The sequence below is a fragment of the Microcaecilia unicolor genome, chromosome 5, assembly GCF_901765095.1.
Source record: "Microcaecilia unicolor chromosome 5, aMicUni1.1, whole genome shotgun sequence".
NCBI classification, from domain to species: domain Eukaryota; kingdom Metazoa; phylum Chordata; class Amphibia; order Gymnophiona; family Siphonopidae; genus Microcaecilia; species Microcaecilia unicolor.
The window spans coordinates 4,056,165-4,076,876 of record NC_044035.1 but is presented as its reverse complement, the minus strand read 5'-3'; the positions used below and the strand labels follow the sequence as shown (position 1 = coordinate 4,076,876).

The window sequence follows — 20,712 nt, the reverse complement described above, 5'->3', positions numbered from 1 at the left end:
ATTCAGAAAATATCTTTCTATAACGACTTGATCAGATCCTCTTGTTTTCCTTGACTTCTGTATAACACCAATTGTATTCTATACCCTGGAATGGCGATGCCATAACAGGGCTTTGTAAGCCACATTGAGCCTGCAAATAGGTGGGAAAATGTGGGATACAAGTGCAATAAATAAATAAATAAATGTAGAAGGAGGAAAAGACAGCAAAGCAGGAAGAAAAAATGACGTCTCCCTCCGAAGCAAAGGGAAAGAAAATAAATTCACTCGCAAATCACCGATGCAGCCACATTTTGAACGACGATACAAGGAGGCTTCACACCCCAGCGGTCTGTGCCGTGAGATGAACGTTCATCCAGACAGAGAAAATCTCCATTTATAGACCATTTTCCTGACTAAAATGTCATTCAAAATGGTTTACAAACCAGAAAAAAAAAAACAACAGTAAAAGGAAAAATATATAATAAAAAGCTTCTGTGTTTTATCTTTTGTAATTCCTAAAACTCAACACACTAAAAACAAAAATTCCTTAAGCATCAGATTCAGAATAATGTTTACATAAAGCATCACCTGCGATCCTGAGAGGGTTACAGCACAACATACAAAATAGTTAAACAAGAACTATGCAGTAAAATCAAACAGAAAACACACAGAACTGTAATCCAGCAGCCTGTACGACACATCAGGGAAGGCTTGCCAAAAAAAAACGCGCTTTAAGTCATTTTCCAGACACAAGGTTGGCTGGTGCATCATGAACTGTATCGGGCCAGTGGCACTGTCTGTTCAATACACACAACTTGGGATGAACAAGGGTATTTTTAGCCGCTGAATATACACACAAAGATACCCTTGATCAGTATTGCCACACTGGGACAGAGCAAAGGTCCATCAAGCCCAGCGTCCTGTTTCCAACAGTGGCCAATCCAGGTCACAAATACCTGGCAAGATCCCCAAAAAGTTCAATACATTTTATGCTGCTTAGCCCAGAAATAAGCAGTGGATTTTCCCCAAGTCCATTTTAAGATTGGTCTATGGAAGCCATCCAAACCTTTTTTTAAACCCTGCCAAGCTAACTGCTTTTACTACATTCTCTGGCAACATAAGTATTGCCACACTGGGACAGAGCAAAGGTCCATCAAGCCCAGCGTCCTGTTTCCAACAGTGGCCAATCCAGGTCACAAATACCTGGCAAGATCCCAAAACAGTACATTTTATGCTGCTTATATCAGAAATAAGCAGTGGATTTTCCCCAAGTCCATTTTAAGATTGGTCTATGGAAGCCATCCAAACCTTTTTTTAAACCCTGCCAAGCTAACTGCTTTTACTACGTTCTCTGGCAACATAAGTATTGCCACACTGGGACAGAGCAAAGGTCCATCAAGCCCAGCGTCCTGTTTCCAACAGTGGCCAATCCAGGTCACAAATACCTGGCAAGATCCCAAAACAGTACATTTTATGCTGCTTATATCAGAAATAAGCAGTGGATTTTCCCCAAGTCCATTTTAAGATTGGTCTATGGAAGCCATCCAAACCTTTTTTTTAAACCCTGCCAAGCTAACTGCTTTTACTACGTTCTCTGGCAACATAAGTATTGCCACACTGGGACAGAGCAAAGGTCCATCAAGCCCAGCGTCCTGTTTCCAACAGTGGCCAATCCAGGTCACAAATACCTGGAAAGATCCCCAAAAAGTTCAATACATTTTATGCTGCTTAGCCCAGAAATAAGCCATTTTCACATGTAAATTATGAGTTCATGTGGTCAGCCCTTCTTTTCTCTTCTACAGCCATTCCCTTAACCCCCCCCCCCCCCCCACCCAACCCTGCTGGCTGATCTCCAGAGCCTTTATCAGCTTCTCTGTCCCCCCTTCCCCCTCCTCCTCCCCCTCCACGCACTGGCAGGCAGTCGCTTCATAAAGTGGTGATGAGAGTCCAACTTTCCTTGGTAGGATCTTATTACCAACCGATATTCCTAGCCGATGACAGATGAATATATTATGTCTCAATCACTGCCCGGGACAACACAAAGAGTGAATCCAAACTCAATAGAAGACTCTATTTCATTACACGCCTCACCTATCAGCCCGAGGCAAATTACATAGAAAAGACTAAATAAAAAAATACAAAATTGTCTATTGCTCGTGTTTGATTTATTCTTACTGTACACCGCCTTGAGTGAATTCCTTCAAAAAAGCGGTAAATAAATCCTAATAAATAAATATAGATAAGAATAAACAAACAAAAAAATGTACAATCATCATATTCTCAAAGAATACAATCATAACATAATACAAAAGTTTTAAATACAACAAAACACAAATCAACCAGAGTATTCTAAGTGCCCAGCCCTGCACAGCCCAACCACTAAAGGGAAAGGGACAGGGGGAGGGGAGTGGGGGCAGTATCGGTGGATAAACTAAGACAGAGCAGAACCCAGGATCTCCAGGCTGACACCAGCATCTCTTTTCTTCAACCACTGGTGGAATAGGTAAATAGGTCCCTTTCACAGGCAAAACCAGAGCTCCACTGCCATCCCCGATACACAGATTCCATCATACCGACAGAATTCATTTCTGCATTAAAACCCATGACCCAAAGGTGAGAATCGATGATCAGAAGGCATTTGATGTTCCCGTGTGCTCTAACAGACCAAGGAGGAGGAAGAGAGATGCTGTTGACCATGAGGGATTGAGAGGGAGGGAAGGAGAGAGATGCTGAATAGCATTGGGGGGGGGGGGGGGGGGGGGGGGGAGAAATGCTCCACACCATGAGGGTATGGTTGACAGGTACAGGCGGAAGGAGAGATATGTTGGATGCCATAGGAGGGAACTAGGATGGTATGGAAGGGTTGGGGGCAGAGCTTGGGCACCCACAAACGAAGAAGCATTCCCTGCCCCTGACACTTCATCTCATGATCTCTCCGATTTAACAGACATCACATCTCCCATATCACCATATCCTCTGTACCCTCTCTCCTGGTATCTGCAGTCAACCCGGAAAAAAGTGCCCCGGACTCAAGCAGGGTAAGTTACCGTTGGTACAGAAGGACAAACGACACAGGGAAAGTGTTTCTTTGCCAAAATTCTGACCCAGCAGGTTGAATATATCAGAGCAAGTTCTGCCCGTTACCAGTAATAAATCAGTTATAACTCGCCCATGTTTACTGTTGTAGTAGAGCAAGAATCTCAGACAAGACAACTGAAAAGCTTCATGAGGCCACCATGTAATAACTACCTTGGACTTCAACAACTTCAAGAAGAACTGAAACTTTGCTGCCCGAACGTTTCCCTCTTCCATTAGTTCTGACCCACTGCAAAGGAAGCTCAGTTCTTCCTGGACAAGGTCCGCCCTCGCCCCTACTCCCCCGATTCATTACAGCAGACCCAGAATGCCATATCATGCTGGGTGTAGCCAGTGGCGTGCTGGAGCAGGCTCTCACAGGCTCGCAAGAGCCGGTTGTTAAAGTAGGGCCCTCCATGGCTACTTTAACAACTGGCTCCCAAAATGTGGGCTTGGGCCCCCTGCTGAATTCTCTTTTACTTTGCTGGTGGGGATGCTGAGCCCTTCCAGCCAAGTAAATAGACTACTGCTGCTCCCCGCTCCTTGTTTCCAGCTCTGAGCAGCAGGCTGGGACTTCTCGAGCATGTGTGAGAAGTTCCAGCATGCTGCTCAGAGCAAGACGTTGGGAGTGGTGGCAGTCCATTTATTGGCTGCCAGCAAAGGTATGCCTAGCGTGCCCGCACGAAGGGAGGGAGGAGAGAGGGGCAAGTGTTGACTCCCCCCCCCCCCCCCCCAGCCACCCCTGGCCCTTCCAACTGCAGAGCTGGCTACGTCTGAAGAAAGAGCCTGTTGTTAAAAATTTACCAGCACACCCCTGGGTGTAACCATCGTCACACAATGCTACACAACACACTGCTCTCATTACAAAGAAACGTACCTAAGTGGACAAGTATGTTCTGGGTCTGTGGCTCCACAGGCAGGACAAGTGTTTTGAGATAACAGCAGTGAGCTAGAAAAGAAATACAGAAGCAAGCAGCCCTGGGATCACTCCAGTTTATGAGGTATTCCCCCTCTCCCCCCAAACCCTGTTGTCCGCAGGGGATCAATGACTCTGTTCTAAGGTAGTCATCTACACCCTACCCTTCTGAAGATCTTAAGCAAGCACCAGGAGAGATTACTTCCGCTAACTGGCAGCTCCCCACCCCACCGTAGGGTTACGCACCGCACACATCCATACTTTCTGCATGCTGTACAGTTTGATGCTTCTGTGTGGCCTAGTGCCAAAGCCAAAGCTACCTACTGCCCTAGAGGTATGTTAACAGCTTCAATTTCCCTCAGATGTAGGGTAGACAGGGTGGAATTGGTTCAAATGCACATCAACGAGTCCCAGCTAGAAAGACCTGAAGAATTATTATACAGCAAGGCAAGGGATTTTCATCCAGAACAAAAAAAAGCAGGTTTCAATAAGCTACGGGTACAAAGCACAGAGACCAATGCCCTGAGTAGGGAATGCTAATGACCAACCATAGGAATAAGCAAAAAACAGCGAACAACCCAACTCACCATCTGGTTCCAAGGTGGTGTCCTCGTGCAAGCCATAAGAGGGCCGGGCCAGGGCCAAGGTTAAAGTGGAAACCATGAGTAGGCCCATGACGTGACACAACTGAAACATCTTCTCCGAGCCAACAGCTGCTCCTCTCCCAGTGCTGCAAGTGCATGCTGGTGCCATCGGGTCACGCCGTTGCATTCATGGAGCGTGGACAACGCCTTTGCGGCCCAGGCCAAAAGCCTCCACGTTCTCAGTTACTGTTGAGGAGAAGAGAAAACGTGTTAGGCATCCTCAGGACCAAGGAAGAAAAAAACAAACACAGAGGCTTAGTTGTACCAAAGTCCAACAGACACAAACCACAGGTATTGCTGTACTCGACTAAAATAAAAAGGTAGCCTTTATATATAAAAAAAATTTTTTAAAATCAACGTGAGCACGACTACATTTTATTTCAGCTAACTATGGTAATAGCTGTGGTCTGTCTATCCTCAGGACGACTACAAGACTTTAGAAAAAAAAACCCACGTAGCTGCTTGTCTGTAACAGGTGTTCTCCAAGGACAGCAGGATATTAGCGGTCACAGGGTGACATCGCAAGCAATTTCGGGTGGGAGAGAAAGGAAACAAAATCTAAGTTACCAGAACTTTCTATATGTATGTGTAGGGCTTGTCACATCTCCTCGTACAACCCTGTAAAAATCAGGAGAAGCCGATTCCTAGGGGCGTGAGTGAGTTTTGTAAGGACCAAGATCCTGCTGTCATCAGAGAACACCTATTACAGGTAAGCAACATTGCTGTCTGAGGACAGACCGGATATACTGCCTCCCAGACGGCAGCATTTTTAACTAATAAAGAGAAAATGGAAAAACAGTACCAATGAAACAAGCTTGTTTTAATTATCAACAGGTCCATTTTGTGACAAAAAGATATAAAAGTTTAAATAAATGCAATCAGAAAATAATAAAAATGGTCCCCAGGGGAATGAAGAAGTGACCAAGAGATCAGAGCAACAGGCTGAGAACCAGGAAAAAAATCAGGCTTCAAGTACCAATTCTGCCACTGACACTCTGTGACCTCCCATACCCCCTTACACTATAAGCTCAACGGGGCAGGGGTGTATTTCCCTGAACATTTATCACCACTGTACAAGTCCTGTGTATGTCCAGTAAGGGTATGAAAGTTATAAGCATTAAAGAATTCCATACAGACACCTGGCCAAAAACCACATCATGCCTGGAATCATAGAAACATGAAAGCAGGCAAATACCATATGGCCTGTCCAGTCTCCCCATATCGCTTCCTCTCCCTTAAGAGAGGACATTCTGCCTTTCTGTGGTTTTTGCAACTACATTGAAAGCGGTTTACATAGTATATACAGGTACTTATTTGTACCCGGGGCGATGGAGGGTTAAGTGACTTGCCCAGAGTCACAAGGAGCAGCAGTGGGAATCACTCAGGTCCCCAGGATCAAAGTCCACTGCACTAACCACTAGGCTACTCCTCCACTCATTCCACCAATAAGAGCCAACCTCATCAGTGATGTCACAATGGCTTGATTGCCCGATACTTGGTTCACTTCTGATATTGTGATGTCATAAGGGAAAGGGGTTTTTGCAACTACATTCAAAGCGGTTTACATATATTCAGGTACTTATTTTGTACCAGGGGCAATGGAGGGTTAAGTGACTTGCCCAGAGTCACAAGGAGATGAAGTGGGAATTGAACTCAGTTCCCCAGGATCAAAGTCCACTGCACTAACCACTAGGCTACTCCTCCACTCATTCCACCAATAAGAGCCAACCTCATCAGTGATGTCACAATGGCTTGATTACCTGATACTTGGCTCACTTCTGATATTGTGATGTCATAAGGGAAAGGGGGAAAGGGAAATGGGACTTGATATACTGCCTTTCTGAGGTTTTTGCAACTACATTCAAAGCGGTTTACATAGTATATTCAGGTACTTATTTTGTACCAGGGGCAATGGAGGGTTAAGTGACTTGTCCAGAGTCACAAGGAGTTGCAGTGGGAACTGAACCCAGTTTCCCAGGATCAAAGTCCACTGCACTAACCACTAGGCTACTCCTCCACTCATTCCACCAATAAGAGCCAACCTCATCAGTGATGTCACAATGGCTTGATTGCCTGATACTTGGCTCACTTCTGATATTGTGATGTCATAAGGGAAAGGGGGAAAGGGAAATGGGACTTAATATACTGCCTTTCTGAGGTTTTTGCAACTACATTCAAAGCGGTTTACATATATTCAGGTACTTATTTGTACCAGGGGCAGTGGAGGGTTAAGTGACTTGCCCACAGGAGCTGCGGTGGGAATCGAACCCAGTTCCCCAGGATCAAAGTCCACTGCACTAACCACTAGGCTACTCCTTCACTTTTTTTTTTTAGAAGGATCTAAAAATTATGGTTTGAGACCCCTATAGGTCTCTTCTTTGTATATATGTATGTGCTGTGTAAATTTTCTTGAGCAGCTGGCTTGGTTCCTTCTTTTCCCTCCTTACGTAGACATGTTTAATCCTGTGCTGAATGTCTGTCTTTGTCTTCTAGCCTGGTGTATGTTCAAACCTCTCCCACAGAATAATTTTCTGATAGTCTGAGCAGTCCTGAGGTTCAGCTTAGAGACTGGATGACTTCTTTTATCATGTCTCCTGTAGAACTTCTTACATCATGGGAAAGAACGTCTTTGCTGGAGCAGCTTTCCCTCACTGTTTTTTCATCACCAAAGTGTGTTTTTTTTTCTTTTATTTATGCATTTTAAAAAGAATACGCAAGATAACTCTTGTATCAGAAATACAGAACATATTATGTAATAATAGTAACAAATAGAATAAACAAGAGACAATTTACTCTTCCCTTAGACCACAATAATGTGGAGGAGGAGAAACCTGAAATTAAGTAGGAGACTTAAAAAAGTAGAAATTTGCTAAGGAAAAAAACTTAAAAGTCTATCCCCTGGAGTGGAAGAGTAGCCTAGTGGTTAGTGCAGTGGACTTTGATCCTGGGGAACTGAGTTCAATTCCCACTGCAGCTCCTTGTGACTCTGGGCAAGTCACTTAACCCTCCATTGCCCCGGTACAAAATAAGTACCTGAATATATGTAAACTGCTTTGAATGTAGTTCAAAAAACCTCAGAAAGGCGGTATATCAAGTCCCATTTCCCTTTCCCTATTTGAAATTCTACATGGAATGTTGCTACTCTTTGAGATTCTACATGGAATGTTGAAACTATTTGTAGATTCTACATGGACTGTTGCTACTATTGGAGATTCTGTTGCTACTATTGGAGATTCTAGATGGAATGTTGCTACTATTGAGATTCTGTTGCTACTATTGGAGATTCTAGATGGAATGTTGCTATTCCACTAGCAACATTCCATCTAGAAGCCTGCCCTTGCAGATGAGCAACGCGGCCGCGCAGGCTTCTGTTTCTGTGAGTGACATCCTGCACGTACGTGGATTTCCAAAATCAATCCAAAGCATCTGCCATGGAAACCCCTAATTCGGCTCTTGTTGAATTTCTCTGTGGCCCAGTTTCCGGTGGTCTGCTCCCACGAGAGTTGTGTCTTCTGCAGTCACCAGTCTGGCCGGTGGACACAGCGGTATACTTCCAGCTGGGGAAGATAAAGATGTTTCATGCTTCAAAGAAGTGGACACTCCTCTATCCTCTCCCAGCGCTAACCCTTGAGGGCACAACTGCAAAGCTGTCAATTCGCCGTTGGTTAAAGGGGGCCTCAATGATTGGTGAGGAAACAGTCTTGATGACCCCCTTCCTTTTAATATCAGGCATGAGAAAAGAGGAAAAACAAATCAAGGAAATCTGTAGAAAAGGCACCAGCTAGGAACTCAGACGTCCACTGCAGTGAAAGCCTGACGCCATCTTGGACGCCTCCCCTCCATCACCAAAGTGTCTGAGGTTGTTTCATTTAAGTTAGAGGAGGAGACCAAGTCCAGGACAGAAATGTAAGAAGTTCTACAGGAGACATGATAAAATAAGTCATCCAGTCTCTTAAAGATCCTATGTACTTATCCAAAGCTTTCTTGAATTCAGATATTGTTTTCATATCCACTACGTCCACTGAGAGGCCGTTCCACAAATTAACCCCCCCCCCCCTTTCCATGACGTATTTCCTTCTCCAGACAGTAACAGGATGTGAATATGTCCACATCACAATTTTGCAGATCTCTTTCATGGAAGCCATCCTCAGGTGAGCCATTGAGGCTGAAAAAAGGCTCTGAAACATTCTCCAAGGGTCAAGCCCATCTGTGCCTCCGCACAGTCATACCTTCATGAAGGGGAGGAGACAGTGGAATATGTCTAATATTTCTGCCCCGGACTCAATCTCCTCCTCTAACTTAAATGGAACAACCTCAAACACTTTGGTGATGAAAAAACAGCGAGGGAAAGCTGCTCCAGCAAGGATATTCTCTCCCATGATGTAAGAAGTTCTACAGGAGACATGATAAAAGAAGTCATCCAGTCTCTAAGCTGAACCTCAGGACTGCTCAGACTATCAGAAAATTATTCTGTGGGAGAGGTTTGAACATACACCAGGCTAGAAGACAAAGACAGACATTCAGCACAGGATTAAACAAGTCCAAGTAAGGAGGGAAAAGAAGGAACCAAGACAACATGGATATCCAAAACGTCATCAAAGAACTGGACCCATCCCCTGGCGAATACCCAGCGAACCAAATCTGGTCAAATTTCACTCTCCTCACTGCCGACACAGTTACCCAGGCAATTAAGAGGTACTCAAACAGTCAATGTCAACTGGACACCTGCCCCAGCTACCTTATAAAATCCGCCCCCCACTGCTTCATAACAGACCTTACATAATACATCCCGCCTAAACTTTATGCTGCAACAAGGCACATTCCCCAAAGGCAACATCCTACTCACCCCCAATACCAAAAGACACCAAAAAAAAAAAACAAATGACATTACCAACTACCGACCGATAGCACCGATCCCACTGGTAGCCAAACTAATGGAAGGCTTGGTAACCAAACAACTCAATGATTACATAGACAAATTCACAATACTACATGAATCCCAATCAGGATTCTGCCCCCTACTCAGCACCGAAACAGTATAGCACAAATAGCAATAGATAACAGCATACTTCTCCTTCAATTTGACATATCCAGTGCATTTGACATGGTTAATCACAACATACTACTAAGGGTCCTAAATCACTTCGGAATCAGCGGAAATACACTCAACTGGATCAAGGGTTTCCTAACCTCAAGAACATCAAGTGAAAGGTAGCAAAAACATATCACCTTGTAAACCAGACTGCGGAGTACCACAAGATTCACCACTATCACCGATTCTCTTCAGCCTCATAATGACCCCACTAGCCATTCAGGGCCTTAACCCATGCATATATGCTGATGATGTCACAATATATATCCCATACAAACATGACCTGGCAGAAATCACCAATGAAATCAAACTCAGTCAGAGCATCATGGACTCTTGGGCAAACGCATTCCAATTAAAACTCAACAAAGAAAAAACACACTGTCTCATCATCTCTTCCCAATACAACACATTTATTTTATTGCATTTGTATCCCACATTTTCCCACCTTTTTGCGGGCTCAGTGTGGCTTACAATACATTATGAATCATGGAAATACAATTTGTTACAACTTGGTTATGGATTACATTGTGATGATATCGATAAGGAGTGTAAACATGGAAAAGCACTGAGACATTGGAAGGAAACAAGGGAGACAAAAAGGGGCAGTATATAGCAGGAACACACTTGGTATACATTATCTGTGAGTAAAGGTGTGAGTGTGGTATGATTTCAGGGGATGAGAATACAGGAGTGGCTGTATTGATGCATGACTGAACAATGAGTGTGGGCTTTATGTGTTTTAGTTCTTTCCGTAAATTTTCTCAAAAAGATGGGTCTTCAATAATTTGCGGAAGGTGGTTTGTTCGTAGATCACTTTCATGTTGCGTGGTAGTGTGTTCCAGTACTGCGTGCTCATGTAAGAAAAGGTTGACGCGTGCAGCGCCTTGTATTTCAAGCCCTTGCAATTAGGGAAGTGGAGGTTGAGGAAAGTTCGGGATGATCTTTTAGCGTTTCTGGGTGGTAAGTCTATTAAATCAGACATGTAGGCTGGGGCTTCACCGTGAATGATTTTGTGGACTAATGTGCATACTTTAAAAGTAATGCGTTCCTTGAGTGGGAGCCAGTGTAGCTTCTCTCGTAAGGGTTTTGCACTTTCGTATTTTGGTTTTCCGAAGATGAGTCTGGCTGCTGTATTCTGGGCTGTTTGAAGTTTCCTCAGTATTTGCTCTTTGCAACCTGCGTATAGTGAGTTGCAGTAGTCCAGATGGCTGAGTACGAGGGATTGCACTAGGCTGCGAAAGACGGATCTTGGGAAGAATGGTCTTATTCTTTTCAGTTTCCACATGCAGTAGAACATCTTTTTGGTTGTGTTGTTTGTATGAGTTTCGAGTGTTAGGTGGCGGTCGATAGTGACTCCAAGGATTTTTAATGTATCTGAGATTGGAAGGTTTAGTTTAGGTGTGTTTATAGCAGTGAATTCATTCGTGTTGTACTGGGAAGTGAGTATCAGGCATTGAGTTTTTTCTGCATTTAGTTTCAAACGAAATGCATCTGCCCATGTGTTCATGATGTGTAGACTTTGGTTGATTTCATTGGAGATTTCTTTAATGTCTTGTTTGAAAGGGATGTATATTGTTACATCGTCGGCGTAAATATATGGGTTGAGGTTGTGGTTTGATAGGAGTTTTGCCAAGGGGGTCATCATTAGGTTGAAAATGGTTGGTGAGAGGGGTGATCCTTGTGGTACTCCACATTCAGGTGTCCATGCAGCAGACGTTGTTGAGTTCGATGTGACTTGATATGACCGCTGGGTTAGGAACCCCTTGAACCAGTTTAGGACATTTCCTCCAATGCCAAAATATTCGAGTATGTGTAATAGGATTTCGTGGTCAACCATGTCGAAGGCACTTGACATATCAAATTGTAGAAGGAGTATATTGTTGCCGGTTGCAATCATTTGTTTAAATTTAGTCATGAGAGTAATTAATACTGTCTCTGTGCTGTGATTCGATCGGAATCCTGATTGGGCATCATGCAGTATTGAGTGTTTGTTTAGATAGTTTGTGAGTTGTTTAGTTACCATTCCTTCGGTTATTTTGGTTATTAGTGGTATGGATGCTACTGGTCTGTAATTGGTTATTTCGCTTGCGCTTTTCTTTGTATCTTTGGGTGAGTAAAATTTTTCCTTTTTCTTTAGGGAAAAGTCCGTTTTGTAGCATGAAGTTTACGTGATTCGTTAAGTCTTTTTTGAATTGTTGAGGAGCTGATTGCATGAGGTTGTTTGGGCATACGTCTAGTTTGCAGTGGGATTTGGCAAATCTTTTAAGTGTTTCAAAGATGAGGTCTTCTGATATTAGTTCAAATTCGGTCCAAGTTCTGTCTGCTGGGTATGTTCCGTCTTCTGGGTCTAGACAGTCTAGAAGTGTGGCGTATTCAATGGGGCTGGCGGGTAAACACCGCAGGTTATACCCTTCCTATCGCAGACAGCCTGAAAATTCTCGGAGTAACAATCGACCGGAATCTCTCATTTGAGAACCAAGCGAAATCTACCATAAAGAAAATGTTTCACTCTATGTGGAAACTTAAACATGTGAAACCATTCTTCCCGAGGGAAATATTCTGTAACCTGATACAATCAATGGTACTAAGCCATGCAGACTACTGCAATGGAATCTATGCGGGCTGCAAAGAACAAATCATAAAGAAACTTCAAACCGCTCAAAACATGGCAGCCAGGTTTACATTTGGAAAAACACATTTTGAAAGCACCAAACCCCTCCGAGAAAAACTGCACTGGCTCCCAATCAAAGAGCATATTGCCTTCAAAATCTGCACCATGGTTCATAAAATTCTCTATGGCGAAGCCCCAGGATACATGACAGACCTTATAGACCTGCCAATTAGAAACACAACAAGATCAGCACGAACATACCTAAATTTTCATTACCCAAGCACCACAGGACTCAAATACAAATCAACATATGCATCCAGCTTTTCCTACTTAAGCGCACAACAGTCTGTAGTTTCTAACTTCTTCCCTGTCTCCACGTTTGTGAAGAGGAACCACATCAGCTCGTCTCCAATTCAACGTAACATCTCCTGTCTCTAAAGATCTATAAGTACCTGTATATAATACATAAGCCACATTGAACCTGCTATGAGTGGGAAAGCGCGGGGTACAAATGTAATAAAAAAACTATGGAACTCTCTGCCACAAACAGTAAAAACAACGTACGGCCACCTGAATTTCCGGAAAGAACTAAAAACAATCCTGTTCAGGAAGGCATATCCCACTGACCCAACATACTACTACTACTACTACTTAACATTTCTAGAGCGCTACTAGGGTTACGCAGCGCTGTACAATTTAACAAAGAGAGACAGTCCCTGCTCAAAGAGCTTACAATCTAATAGACAAGTGAACGGTCGGTCCGATAGGGGCAGTCTGGATTCACTGAACGGTAAGGGTTAGGTGCCGAACGCAGCATTGAAGAGGTGGGCTTTAAGCAAAAGACTTGAAGACGGGCAGGGAGGGGGCTTGGCGTAAGGGCTCAGGAAGGTTGTTCCAAGCATAGGGTGAGGCGAGGCAGAATGAGCGGAGCCTGGAGTTGGCGGTGGTGGAGAAGGGTACTGAGAGGAGGGATTTATCCTGTGAACGGAGGTTACGGGCGGGAACATAGGGGAGATGAGGGTAGAAAGATAGTGAGGGGCAGCAGACTGAGTGCATTTGTAGGTAAGAAGGAGAAGCTTGAATTGAATGCAGTATCTGATCTGAAGCCAGTGAAGTGACTTGGGGAGAGGAGTGATATGAGTATATCGGTTCTGGCAGAATATGAGACATGCAGCAGAGTTCTGAACAGATTGAAGGGGGGATAGATGGTTAAGTGGGAGGCCGGTGAGGAGTAAGTTGCAGTAGTCCAGGCGAGAGGTAACAACACATTCAACACAACAAAACCAAAGATCGCAATGGACACACCCCAACCTCCCACTTCCTCCCTAAATTTCCCCAATGTATTTACCATACTTGAACCTTATTCTATCATAATAACACCTTATATTTGTTTCACACTGGAACTGGCGAACACCCTAACGGTCCTATGTAAGCCACATTGAGCCTGCAAATAGGTGGGGAAATGTGGGATACAAATGTAACAAATAAGACTGCTCAAGAAAGTTTACACAGCACATACATACAATGAAACCTATAAGGGTCTCAAACCATAATTTATAGATCCTACTAAAAAAAAAAAAAAAAAGATACCCAATTCTGATATGCCTAAGGTGATTTCATTCAGTCACTTATTGTTGAACTGAACATTAGAACCCCACATGCTGACTTAGACTGACATTCTTCAAGCCTGACATCCTGTCTGACAGTGGCCAGTCTTCTTGTCTGCTGGAATATAGAGTTCAATAGAGGCTGGTGCCTTGGTAAAGTGTCTTTCCCCAATGCATTGGAAATTGACATTGGAGTGGCAATGGAATGTTGCTACTATTTGGGTTTCTGCCAGGTACTTGTGACCTAATTGGCTATTTGTCTGACCCAGTATGGCTATTCTTATATGGCTGGTACCGACGACAAGGTCCCTTGAAACCTTTACATCAATTGCATGCCTCCAAGCACAGCCACGATTTCTTGAATTGGCTGAACCTTCTTTGGTATCAGCGGATGCAGTGAACCGTATAATCTCCTGTCCAATTCTTCCCTAAAGACCACCAATGTCAGTACCGAGTAGGGTGCAGGAGAAGAGGCGACATCTTCCTGGGTCATGAGGCACAGTGGTGGAACCTGGACCTTGGTGCATTCCTCCAGATGTTGACAAAGATGAGCGATTCTCTATATGGTGATGCTGGGAAGGAAGAATGGCAGATACCAAGATCTGCCTGCAGTAGCATCGTATAGTAATGATTACCAACACAAATACCTAAATAGCAGAATTCTTTGCATTCCTCAGGTGTGACTGACAATCCAACAATGCTCGACCTCGAGGGGGATCAACGATTCCTTGACGTCACTGCATCTCAAGCATCTGGGGCAGATTCAAGACCTGTAGGGGGGCCAACGGCTCAATCGATAATGCACTTCATTCAACACAGTTCAGCCCAAAGAGCTTTTCCTTCTACTTTTGCAAGCCATGTTGCCCCCCACACATCATCTTCTGACAAGTGGTGCAATTAAAGATGCCCTGTTTGGACTGGAAGCATAACAGGCTCAACCTGTGGGTATTTTTTCAGCAATACCACCCTGCCACATCACTTGCACTTCTTGACGCAACTGGGAATCTTTGGTTTCTGGGACATCAGCTGAAAAATAGCTGCAGCAAATCGGACGACTATGTATACGATGCACCAACAAAAACGATGTAATGAAAACTCTATCTAGGGCTTTTCTAAAGAGGGGAAAAGTGTGCAACCAAGGTGAACTGACATAAAAACAGACTTCTATGCAATAAATGTACTTGTACAGTGGAAGTGGAAGAGGGGAACCTCAAGCCATCAAATTCCATAGAAAAAAAATAACCAAAGTGGTCTGTGCAATGAGGCAGGTGCTGGAAGCCCAGTGCATGAACTAGTGTAGACCACTCTGGAAAGTTCCAGCAGCTCACATACTTTGGTTTACTTCTTCTGCAACCTGGGCTCAGCGCAATGAAAACACACCACCTGTGAGTATAATATATTCTCTCTTTTCTTTGGCGAACAGAGAAAGCGTCAAATGACTCTACAGGGCAGAAATCTATGAAACACTCTCTAGAGTCTCTCACGGCCTCAGGAACCACTGACCGCCATGCGGATCAAGAGCCCCGCATTCACGATTAAATGTGGAAGAGAGGTGTGAAGAGCAGGAATCATATCAACTGCTCAAGAAACATTCAAAGAAGGGACCTAAGTGGTCTCAAACCATAATTCTTGGATCCGATAAGGCCTAAGGTGATTTAATTCAGTCTAGTTTCTGTTGAACCTTAGCGTTACGAATATAAGAAGCACCATACTGAGTAGACTACGGTACATTGAGCCCCAGCATCCTGTCACTGCTAGTGGCCAGTCCAGACCACAGGTAGTTGGCAGTAGATGGCAGATCCCAAAAAGTGAGTCTAATTTCCATAGTTAATTTTCAGGGATGAACAAAGGCTCTCACACACACAAAAAAAAAGGAACTGTGAACCAAGATCCAATGATATCCAACAAAAGGGTCACTCAAATATAGTATTGATGCAAGAATCTCAAATCAAATAAACAAACAAACTTTCAAACAATATAATAATACAAAAGGGAAAAAGCCTCAGAATTCTGCCCATTAGAGATATAGTTAAATCTCAAAACTGGAAAGAGTACATCACATCACAGGCTAAAAAAAAAAAAACTCTGTAAAAATTCAAACAACAAATTTACAAGTTCAAAAATGTGTAAAAACTACATTAAAAAAATAAAGTGCCAAAACTAAAGATAAGTTTTTGCACTTTTTTAAATTTGTAAGTTTGCTGTTTGAATTTTTAGAGGGTTTTTTTTTTTAGCCTGTGACGTGATTTATCCTTTCCCTCTTATATTGTTTGAAAGTTTATTTATTTGATTTTGATTTGAAATTCTTGCATTGATATTATATTTGAGTGAACCTTTGGATGAACAAAGGCTATCCCAAGTCTTTCTGAAGCTGGTCCATCAAGGCATGAAAATGACTGAAATTGTAAAGAAGATATTAAGCTGCATGAACGATCATACATACACACATGCGGTTACAGCGAGAAAGAGCAGGCAAAGAGTAAGTCGGCAAGCAGCATGACCAGGCAGATGGCAGTTACAGCGAGAAAGAACAGGCAAAGAGCAAGCAGGCACGTAGCATGACCAGGCAGATGCTCAGAGACGGACAGCAAGCTGAAATGCAGCGTGACCCAGCAGATCTTGGCCAACCAGAAGCATAATAATAGGCAGCCTGTAGCATTACCCAGCACAACCTGACAGGCCAAGAGAAAGCTGGCACGCCATCTGCACAGCTACACAGCAGCCAGGACTAAGAGTTTTCCAGGTGTGTGTAGCAACTGTTACCTGTCCCAGAGAAACAGGTATTACATCTCTGGGCACATCCAGCATTAGGAGGGGTTCATGCTAGGCTCTGTCACATCCTCAATCCCCTTCCACCATTGCCAGCAGGTAACTCTCACAAAACTAATCTTTTTACACAACAGAAAAACTCTCCATTCCCTGGGAATAGAGAGACACTGAATGCTGCAAACTTCTCGTCTTTTCAGAAGTGCAGACAAAAGGAATAATGACTCAGTGGTTGGAACCAGGGAAGCCCAGGTTCAAATCCCACACCTCCCCTTCATCTTGTACAAGGTCACAGAGATGTCTCCAGAGCATGTAACTACTGTCCCCTAATCTTGCCATATTTATTTATTTATTTATTATTACATTTGTACCCCGCGTTTTCCCACTCAAAGCAGGTTCAATGCGGCTTACATAGTAATTGGGATTACAAAGTGTTGATGAAGAGAAAACAATAGGAAAACAATGTCTGGAACTCTTTCCTTTCCCCTCCCCCCCCCCCCCCACCCCCCCACAAACACACACTATGGGCCTCTGCAGCAGCCCCGTGTCCAGGAAGTAGTGTCCGGTCCAGAGATTACATCAGCTTCCACAGAGCCAGTGCCTGATGACGCCTTTTTAAGGGACTGAAAATGAATGCATGACAAACGGAAAGGAAAGCCAAGCCCGTGTGTTCGGACATGGGCCCTGGGGGATGGGCACAGTTCATTACAGGCTGCAGCTCCTTTTACTGATCCAAACAAAAATAGGAGCTCACAGAGGACAACACCTCAGGACAACTCTTATACTGTGTACAAGGTTCTGGTTCCTCTGGGTCAAACAGTAGAGGAGTATGCTCTCCCCAGACAGCATTCAACTTTCAAAAGGGTGACCAGGACAAAATTAGGAAAATGGTTCAAAAGAAGCTGAAGGTTAGGACTTTAAATCAGGCGTGGACATTGTTTTAAAAATACCATTGTGGAAGCCCAGACCAGATGTATTCCACATATTAACAAAACTGGAAAGATGAGCAAATGACTGCCAGCATGGTTAAAAGGGGACATGAATGAGGCTATTAGAGCCAAAAGAGAGTCCTTTAAAGGATGGAAAAAGGATCCGAATGATGAAAATAAAAAGCGACATAAGCAGTGTCACCGTATACCAAAAAGATATAGCGGAATTAGAGACGGTTCAAAGAGAGCAACCAAAATGATAAAGGGGATGGAACTCCTCCGATATGAGGAAAGGCTTAAGAGGGCTGTTCAACTTGGAGAAGAGACAGTGGAGGAGAGATATGAAAGAGGTCTAAGAAAATACTGAGTGGAGTGGAACAGGTAAGGGTAAATCACTTGTTTACTCTTTCCAAAAATACTAGGACTAGGGATCACACATAGTTAAGCTCTGGAGGATGTGGTAAAAGCAGTTAATGTAGCTGGTTTTGGATAAATTCCTGGAGGGAAAGTCCATTATTAAGGTAGACCTGAAAGTCACTGGGGTCAGTAGCATGGCGTCTTGCCACTTTTAGGGACTCTGCCAGGTACTTGTAAACTGGATTGACTACTGTTGGAAGAGGGATACTGGGCTAAATGAACCTTTGGTCCGACCCAGTACGACTGGTTGGTATAATATTAAGCACATTTCTGCCACTGAGCCCAATGTTCATCACGTCACGGCTCTTTTCCCTCACACTAGCATTTCACAACATCAGCTCAGCTTCTCTTCCTTGTGCCATCGTTTTACTTTCTTATGACTTGGCCCCTTCAACAAAACAAGAAAAATGTTCCAGGTTCTTCGTGCTCACACCAACATGAAGTAGATATGAAATCCTCACTAATGCTGCCCATGAAAGAATGAGTTAACGCTTTGCTCTTCCTCAAGCTGGCGTTAAAGCTCTGGCATGAGAAAATCCTGCACTTGGCCTTCAGTTCTTCATTAAAATGATCAGTGTGCTGGTGTCTACAGTTTTTGTGTACCTCTGATCACTACTTTTTTCAGTGGTTGGAGGTGGTGGAGATGAAAACGGTAATGGAATTCAAACGTGTGGGATAAACACAAAGGAATCCTGTTTAGAAGGAATGGTTCAATGGAATCTTAGTAGTAATTGGGAAACAAAATGGGAGCTGGGCAGACTTCTACCGTCTACGCCCTGATCCTGACTGAATAGATATGGATGGGCTGGAGTGTAAATTTTAAGGGGCTTCGACGTTAGCTTCAGAACTTAGTACAAGAACAGTGCCCTGAGAAAAGCAAGGACAAATCAAACTCAGGTATACGTATAAAGTATCGCATACCATGTAAATGAGTTTATCTTGTTGGGCAGACTGGATGGACTGTTCAGGTCTTTATCTGTCGTCATTTACTATGTTGCTATGTACCTTACAGGGCCAAATTTATGACTATCAAGGTCCTGAGAGAAAAATAGGCCAGAGTACCTAAGGGATAAATTAGCCCTCTACACACCTTGCAGGCTTCTAAGGTCCTCTTTGGAGAGCATCATTATCCGTACTCTCATCAAAAGAGACCATGTGATGTCTACCCTGAACTTCAGGAAATCACTAAAAACCAACCACTTCAAAAAGGCCTACCCCAACGACCCAACGTAAACCTCTTCACCCAGGAACATAACATTACTAATGACCGTACTGGACATCACGCAATCTTCATCCCTTCCAATCCTCCACATATACCTCATTCGATCACTATACAACCTTGTATTTGTTATCAACCGACTGGGCAAGTGCCTTTGACAGTACTATGTAAGCCACATTGAGCCTACAAATAGGTGGGAAAATGTAGGGTACAAATGCAGCAAATAAAATAAAATAAATAAATACCCACCAGTGCTTCTCAGAAATAGCCCCCCCCCCCCCCCCCCACTCTGGAACTCACTCCTAGAGGAGCTCCACCCAAGTCAAGACTACCTTTACTTTTGGAAGCTGGTGAGAGCCTGGCTCTTATCTCAAACGTTTTGTAGCCCACACACATGACCCTCCATTTTCTTTTTAGCATTAAACCTTAACTGTCAAATTCTGAACCATTCGTCAAGTTTCACTAGGTCCCTCCTCGTATTATTATCTACACCTTCAAGGTTGTCTATCCCATTGCAGATTTTGATATCACCCGCAACGAGACAAAACTTACCAGACAGCACTTCGGCAATATCGCTTACAAAAATCTTAAGACAAACAGGCCCAAGAACTGAACTTCGTGGCACACCACTGCTAACATCTTTTTCTTCAGAATGAGCTCCACTGCCTTCCACTCAACCAGTTCCTAACCCAGTCATTTTAGGGCCCATACAGAGGGCACTCAGTTTATTTATTAGTCATCTATGCGGGAACCGGGTCAAAGGCTTTACTAAAATCTATACCACATCCAGCGTTCTCCCTCAATCCAACTTCTGGTCACCCACTGAAAGAAAATCAATCAGATTTGTCTGAGAAGACCTGCCTCTAGTGAAACCATGTTGCCACGGATCCCGCAATACATTGGACTGGAGGAGTGGCCTAATGGTTAGTGCAGCTTTGATCCTGGTGACCTGGGTTCAATTCCCACTGCAGCTCCTGGTGACATTGGGCAAGTCACTTAACCCTCTGTTGCCCCAGGTACAAAAAAACGTAGGACTACTTTTACTAAGCAGCAGGAAGCCCAATATGGGCTTAACACTCACTATACAGGAAGTACTGCTGGGCTACCGCAGCAGCCCGGAAGTACTTCCCACCCGTGTGTACCCAGCAGTAATCGGGGTGGCGGTAAGGGCTCCCCCCCCCCAAAAAAATGGCCATTTCCTGCAGGAAGGCGAGATGTCCCCTTTACCAGCTGCAGTAAAAGGGGACCTCGGCGTGCGTGTAAAACACGGGCCGACACCAGTGCCAGCCCCCTTTTTGCCAAAGCTTGGTCAAGGGGGCTCTTAGATTGTGACAAAGAAAGTACCTGCGTATAATGTGTACAGCGCTGCCCTCTAGAGACAAAGAAAGTACCTGTGTATAATGTGTACAGTGCTGCCCTCTAGAGACAAAGAAAGTACCTGCATATAATATGTACAG

The 20,712-nt window shown here is 43.9% G+C and overlaps 1 protein-coding gene across 6 annotated transcripts in view; it reads right to left on the bottom strand.

The window, feature by feature from the left end:
- The window catches only part of FGFR2 (fibroblast growth factor receptor 2), a 189,184-nt gene that overhangs the window by 146,903 nt on the left and 21,569 nt on the right, over positions 1 to 20,712 (bottom strand). For all 6 annotated transcript variants that reach the window (XM_030202600.1, XM_030202602.1, XM_030202601.1 and 3 more), the window contains exon 2: positions 4,558 to 4,800. In XM_030202600.1, the coding sequence (XP_030058460.1) occupies positions 4,558 to 4,741 (184 nt within the window). In that variant the 5' untranslated portion in view covers positions 4,742 to 4,800. The remainder of the gene's footprint in view (positions 1 to 4,557; positions 4,801 to 20,712) is intronic.